Source organism: Amblyomma maculatum, chromosome 4 (assembly GCF_055883805.1).
Source record: "Amblyomma maculatum isolate TAMU_Amacu chromosome 4, ASM5588380v1, whole genome shotgun sequence".
NCBI lineage: Eukaryota > Metazoa > Arthropoda > Arachnida > Ixodida > Ixodidae > Amblyomma > Amblyomma maculatum.
The window spans coordinates 71,988,051-71,995,679 of record NC_139347.1 but is presented as its reverse complement, the minus strand read 5'-3'; the positions used below and the strand labels follow the sequence as shown (position 1 = coordinate 71,995,679).

At 41.4% G+C, this 7,629-nt stretch overlaps 1 protein-coding gene across 1 annotated transcript in view; it reads left to right on the top strand.

Moving 5' to 3' along the window:
- Nucleotides 1-1,677: 1,677 nt before the first annotated feature.
- Lcch3 (Ligand-gated chloride channel homolog 3) overlaps nucleotides 1,678-7,629 on the top strand; it is a 30,524-nt gene continuing 24,572 nt past the window's right edge. The window contains exons 1-3 of the mRNA XM_084599921.1: nucleotides 1,678-1,739; nucleotides 6,779-6,885; nucleotides 7,204-7,271. Of these exons, the coding sequence (XP_084456047.1) occupies nucleotides 1,678-1,739; nucleotides 6,779-6,885; nucleotides 7,204-7,271 (237 nt within the window). The remainder of the gene's footprint in view (nucleotides 1,740-6,778; nucleotides 6,886-7,203; nucleotides 7,272-7,629) is intronic.

Here is a 7,629-nt window from a genome sequence, read left to right as displayed (position 1 = left end):
TCAGGGGGTCGCCTATGTTATCTGATTATACCCTGAAAGGCGGAGCTTAAGTGTCCCCATATTTTCTAATGCTTAATTTGGTTTTGGTTCAACACCTAAAAATAAACACAATGCTGGTTAGGCTGCGCATTTTCACATGATGGCAACCGACAGCGATTCCTCAGTGTGCGAGCAGCAACCGAATGATAATATGTCTTTTGGTGCACAATACTAACCGAAGTCCGCTCTTTACGCCATGGAGCATTCTTCCTGCACAACTAAATGCGACAGGAGGTGGGAACAAGTCTCTTCACGTGAGCATCTAGAATGCGAATGAACCTTTTAGAGCTATCACCTAGGGGCGGGCGTTAGAGTATGTCTCCCAGTTAATGCTGAAAATGTAAAAAAAGTTATAAAAGTTTGGAAGGGGTTATCAGCGCTCTTATACTCTGGGATATTAACAGGTTTTGGAGATATCGCGTTAGCTCTACATGTTGAAATGACCATCCTGAGGTCATCCCCATCAAAATTTTCCTAACAATAAAGGAATCATGAATCAGTACGGAGGGCCAAATAAGCGTTCCGAGAAGCAAAGAAAAGTAAAATTCGCAATGTGTTGACAGCAGGGCCTTCAGATATATACTGAATAGATCTGCACTTCATTGAAGAAAAATAACAATAATTTATTATGTATTTGCAATTTCACCACAGATATCCGAAAATGCTGTTCGCTGCCACATTTAATCGATACCTTGAAGAGACAAAAATTAGTCTAATCCGTCCTGTGTCTAGATTATTCCATTCAACGAGTGCATGCTTGCTGACTCGTGTTCTGTTGCTACGAACTTTATTTTGTCAAAACAGTAAAAGAAATAAACTTGTGCATCGCGAAAAAATGTGGTAGGAATATTCCTACCTCATCGGCAATTTTAGTAGATCTATATGAAGGCTTCATGGGGGACAAAATAAAGCCCACCTCGCTTCCGCAAACTGGTTTCCGCAATTCCGAGTATTATATGTGCTTTAAAATTCATGGGAAGTATAGGGCTCAGCCTATGCTCCTAAGACATTTCAAGATGTCGCGAGAGGTTTGCGTCGATAAGTTCGTTAACGGCCGGAAATAGTATGTTTTTTTTTAAGAACTTTTTTTATGCTAAGTCTAGCAAAAATAATCTGATTTAGAGGGAGAAATATTATGCCTATCTACTTACTAAGCGTGCCAATAAAAATTACTTTCGACAGCGAAAAGAGTCCCAAAAGACTCAAGCTATTCATAACTTGAATATCCTACTGTTCCATAAAAATCCTTTTTATACGTCCCACCACCTTCCCCTAGAGATACGAAAATATATCTGCCGTCGAGCACGGCAAGAAGACGAACTTTCCGCCATGCGTCATAACGAAAGTACGCACAGCGTCAGGAGCTGCAAAGAAGCGCTCTCCAGTATTCGCAGCGACTCCTGCTCCATCTATCCGCGGCGCGATGGGCAACCCTGTGACGTTCCCATCACGTGACTGCAGCGGCGCACGCGCCGTGAGTCCCCGCCGCCGCGCTGCTCTGACCCGGGTCCGGCGGCGAGGACGAGGAGCGGCACCCACCGCGATTTCCGACGGCGCCTGTGCCGTCCGGGAAAAGTAATCTGCTTGCTCTGAGGTTCCATCAAGGTTCCAAGCGCAAGCTGAAGCCTCCTTCGTAGGATGCTGTGCGCAGCCTGGTTAATTCCGACATGCATCGCCTTAGAGCTGACGTTCCGAATCGGGTAAGCACGGCCAGCTCGTCCGCCACGACTTCATGGCTTTGTGGAGGAGAGCATCTCCCCTTCGCTATTTCAACCGCCTCCGGCGCGTTCGATACGGTGCTTTGTTTCTAGCCGGAGTAGCACTGAGGATGAACGGCAACGCATTGTTTTTACGCGATGCTGCGTGCCCTCATTAAATGAGTTAATTACCAACTTTGATGTTACGATGCTGAGCGCTGTGTGCCGGGCTTGTATTTGCAATGTAGGAGGGAACGAGGCATTTTAAAAATCACATTTATTCCGCATTTCTTTGCGGGTGCGTTTATACAGCATTGTCTTATCAAATCGCACTGTTTAATCACAGTGCATTGTAACATTAGATGGCGCAGCGCTGCGTCGGAACAGAAAACAACGTCGCAGCTTTAGATGATAAATCATCCTTAGATGGCCGAGGATCGCGCGCTCTTCATCAGAAAGAGGTCGAGTACAAGACATTATAGATTGTTTCAGAAAGTTTTACATTGAATTTGGTTGATGCTGCTCTTATCTCATGAGGAATATCTGCTTATTTGCTGTCGACGTTGATCCTGTGTTGCTGACCGCCTGGAGAGGTTACTATGCTTCCTCTTGCGCACTAAAGCAATGTAAGTTTGCAGCCTTTACAGAAAAAAAAAAAAAAAAAACGAATTTGGTGTGTCAGTGTGTTCTATGCAGGACAGGTTACAGTTGCAGATGAAGCTTTGTGGATGAATTTGAAACATGTGGCTCTTACGCACTGCTATGCATGGCTAAGTAGTGCATTCACATCCTTTGTACACACGTTGAATCATTTTATTTTCTTGTGTGTTGAAATGAGCATTCTCTGAAAACCAGGGCTTATGCTCATCGCTGGATAGGATTTTAATCGAAGAAATTTCGTATTTTTTATTCTACTATGTTCACTATCGCAAGACGCATGATGACATTGATTACATGTCAATGAATGGTGCGCGAGAGGTGACAATAATGAAGAAAAAGTTATTTTGTTGATTAGTTTTAAATTTTCTATTCCTTGTAGTGTACTTCAGCCCGAACCAACGTGGCATCACAAATTACGAGTAGCATAAGTACACTCGCACATTAGGTCAAGACTGCCCAAACATTTAGGACGTAGAGTCATTTGTGCTGCCCATGTAGCTTTGTTAACCTGGCATATTTGATTTCTTGGAAGCTCATGAAGATTGCACTGATGAGAAATTCTCTCGAACGAGGTAACAAGCTGCTTAACAGATTCTAGCATATAGAATTATCATCTGTCCCAAGCTTTGTAGTTAAACACCTGATCAGTCGCACGGAAAAACTGGCAGCGAGAAATTCGCGCACATGTAGTTTAATTTCGTGAAGCACCATGCTGAGAATAAAAACAGCGCAAAGAAAACTTCATTTGCAGTCTACCGGAAAACATTTTGAGTATGATGAAGAAGGAAGTACTTGCACATCAAATACAATGTTCTAATATTGGCAGTAATGTAGCAACTTGACAGCTGAAGTTTTGACATCCGCATGTGTTTAAACACAGATTGTATGACGATGACAGACATCATTCGACGTCCTATATTTCATGAGACACATGCTATAACTTCAGATAATGAATAAGAATTCGTTTCAAAGCCATTGTTCATTCCATTTATGCATTCTTATTGTTGTGTACTGTTGATTTGCAGACGAGGAAAAGAGGCAGCCAGGCATTTGCGTAGCGAACCATACCAAACTGGGCGTTTATTAGACAACTCTGTCTACATTATTGTCGGACACTTTACAAAAGAGAGGGGCTATTCCTTACAGCTTCTTTTATAGGGCCCAGCAGATGTCGCAGTAGGCGACCACAGTTGCCCGACGGTTATACAGAAATGCGTTAAATATAGCCGAACATGAGACATTTTCCTCCCTGTCCAGGAAAGAACCACGGTCTCTGCTCGTACTGAGAAGTGTATCTCTTCTTAAATAGGTGCGTTCGCGGTGGATAGCGTCTCAATTCTGAAGACGTGCACAGTTGAGTTGATGTTGGCTTGCGACGATTCCTTTCGCTCTTGCATTGATTTAACAGGCTCGTTTAAGACTTGAAAACCGATGTTCAATTCACGAGGGAGCGATTGATTGCGGTGTCTTCGCCAGGTAAATGGTCGTACGCCCGTAAAACTGCCTGTAAATTGCGAAGTGCTACTAGTTCTGGCATTAGATTACTATTATGTCGATTTTCAGCCATACAGAATTGGCACGGTGAATATAACATCCTTCCGGATGCAAGTTGCGCTGTTCAAGGATATCGGGAAGGTTTAGATTGTAAGTGTTCGGTTTTCGACCCTTTACAAAGCCACTACAAAAATATTACAAATACAAAAGCAACTAACACCAACTGAAATTGGTTTATTGGACTAGAGCGAATAAGTCAAATAAACGGTATGGCATTAAACTTTCTTCCAAGAGTTTTGCGAATATTGATTTAATTCTTTTCTCGGGCTGCAACAACAGTCGCTAATGGTAACGCAGTGCGAGGAATTGCGCTGGCGTTGTTCAAGGATAAAAAGACCACTCAATGCGGCATGGGTTTACACGTTTCTCTGAAAAATCATATTATATTTTTTTATAGCGGTTTTGCAATTTTGCACATAAATGTCCTAAATGTATGTTGCAAACTTCATATCTGCTCAGTCGCCATTATTGCTGTCTATTTTTCCACTGACGCTCGTTTGGATGTCATGTGAGGAAGTTAGAGATATGTTATAGGTAAAATAATAACGCAAAATAATTCGTGAGAATTAATGAAGTTAGCGGTGATAGTTTCGGTCTTTTATTTAAGAGCATACATAGTGCAGAAGATATGAGCGCGAGATTAAAAAAAAAAGTCAAATTACTGTCGGCTTCAGGAAGCGGAAGAAAACTTACCTGGTTAGGCTTGTCGAGTCGAGGAAGAATCAGGCGGAACTTTTTTTTTTTTTTTTTTAACAAAACTTTTGGAGGCGACGAGTACAGAAAGTAAATAAATATCCGCTCTTTTCATAGTAAGTACTCTCTCAGATTGCTTTGATCCTTAAGATGAGCTTTGAGGCTCATGTACTTTAGCTATTTGTGCCAGCACTTAGATTCAAACAGCAGATAAAAGAAATACATGCTAGTCCTTAAAGGCTACTACAGGCTATTGAAAAACTCGGTACTCAATCCAGACACAGGGGTGGTGGCAGTTAGGATAGTTACGCCCAACTTCGAAAATTTCTATTACAGCTTTATAATAAATATTTGCGTGATCTTTATTATGCATAATCATTAAGGCCCGCTGGTCAGTTATCGATCAGATGGAATATGGTTCAGATATTTCACCTTTCCATTTAAAGCGGCCCTTCACAATTTGCGTAATTTCAGTCTTGCATTTTATTGTCGATTATTATTAATAGTAGAAAAAAAAAAGACTTAACGAATACCGTAGTGCCAAATTCTGTCCAATGTATGCAGCTGATGAAAAGAAAAAAAAACATTAACAAATTCGCTCTTACAAACTGTGAATAAACACCATTTTGCGACCGAGAAGTGCAACCTAAACACAATGCACCAACAGAGCGCAGGAAAACTCCCCATGATCAGGGGAAAGTTGTACATAAACACGGAAGAGCATTTCAGACCTTAAGCGTTCCCTTCGGTGAAACTTTCATTCCAGGGCGGCCTCTAAATTATGGAAGTATTTTCCTTACCACCCTAAGCAGTAAGTCGATCCGACGAGATCAACGAGGTCTTTGCAGCTCACGCACTCTTTGTGCCTCTCAATTTCCCAAATGCACTTTTCCGGCATGTGCATTTGCGAATGTCGATCACGTTCCCACCTTTACCACATTCTCACTCTCGCTTTCTAAGCTGCTGCTGCATTTGCATTTTTCTCTCGCCTTGATTGCGGCCATCTTTTGTATGCTCTTTCGACATCTTTCTGTGAATGCTCCGCTTTTACGCTTTCGTCGCGTACGCAATGACAGAGAAATATCCAATACATTTGGCTCCCGTAACGGAAAAAGAAAAACTAGGTCTGTGGTACAGAGACCAAAGTAGAGGTGTCGTTGTTGTTGAAGCTCAGCACACTTACGTTGAAGGCCTACCGTTACGTTATTGGCCGACAGTCTAATGACATTACGAAAATAAACAAAGGAATGTAAATCTTTCCGTTCACTTTGGCCCGCAGCGTACACTCGTATGTCACAGTAGTCGACAGCGCCTAATTTGTTGGCACCGCGTTTTTCTTCGGAACGAAAAACAAATTGCAATTAGAGCTCCGTTTTTGTGAGCGCTATGCTCTACACCTTTTGCAAATGAGGGCATTCAATACAGACAAAATTCATGTCCGGTCGTAATTGTGACTGTCACGCAAAAGAAGTGCATGCATTCAAGTGGCAGATATTTTGCAAAATGATTACACTTCTCACGCTTTTTATATTCCTTGCATGTCTTGCATTATCGCATTTTTTAAAGCGGCATAAATGCTAATGCAAGCGTTTCAAGTGCATTCCACACAACTGCTAACTTAACCACTGTGCTTGAGAATATCATAGCAAAGTGACAGTTATAGTTACTGACTGGCTCTGATGTCATACTATTTAACGAAGAAAGCACGGTAACATACTAAGCATCATAAACTGATGAGAGTTCACAAATAAGTGTAAACAATAGGTATCTGAAAATCACCTCCATCCAGCGAAAAATAACTCTTTCAGAACTATCACTTATTTAACTCACTGCAGCAATCTGCTTGTGGCATACGCTAATGACGTGACTTTTTAGTTAACCCATGCCCTTTTACATAGTGGTATAAATGAAAATTCGAAAGAGATGATACTTTATTATGCGTCATCATGCTCGAAGCAAGCTAAAGAAATAAGAACAAACCAGTTCGAACTCGTGGCGCATTAAAAACAAAAAGGAAGAAATAGCCCTCAAATTACGATTTCACCAGCAGCATACGACAGGAGAGCCAATTGTCTTCCTTTAATGCCCCCGTGTGCATTCTTTTACTCATCGCCTTTTTCTTTCTCTTCTTTCAGTTCCTGCCAGTACAATCATCAGCCACCAGAGCAGCTGGAAAATATTACAGACATACTGAAGACCATCTTAGAGGGATATGACATTCGGCTTCGCCCAAATTTCGGAGGTCTCATGACGTTTTATATGTGAATTCATAATATGCCTTGTTTTTGTAACCAAATGTTGTTTATTATTATTTCTTGTTGCTGCTGCTATTGGGGTCATTCAGTGATAAAGTATTAGCCGCTGACTTTTTTTTTTTCATTCGGAGATTTGTTTTGGATTGTTTGCCGCAGATAGAATTGCCGTATGTTTTTCATCTTCAATATCGAGCAAAGGTATACCTTGCTTGAGCTGGGTTGAAGAAAGTTTCAACTTAAGAAATTAGGCAGGAGTCTATTCATGGCGGGGAACAGCTCTCAAATAATGAACGCTTTTGTTTCAGGAAAGCCACTATTTATTGGGATGGACATAAGCATCGCCAGCTTTGACAGCATATCAGAGGTCAATATGGTAAGCATCCTGTATATAATGTACATGCGAAAAATCAATAAATGCTTTAACAGGGATCGCAGCAACACAAATGCGGGTAAATGTTCTGCTCACATACATATTTCTTGATGCCCGTTTATTGCAGCCACATATCATATGAGAGGCTCTGTGTGCTATTTTCATACTACCTGCATAGTGCAGCTCTGAGCGTGATGACAGTAAGACGAAAACAAAGAAAAGCGAAAAGGAAACGAACAATAATTGCACGCAACTGAAAAAACCAAAGCCTGATGAGTGTGCAATTAGTTTTCTGTGGGTGTGAATAATGTTTGCTCGGAGATATGTATACCTTTCAACATGTTCGTCACATAGTACTTCA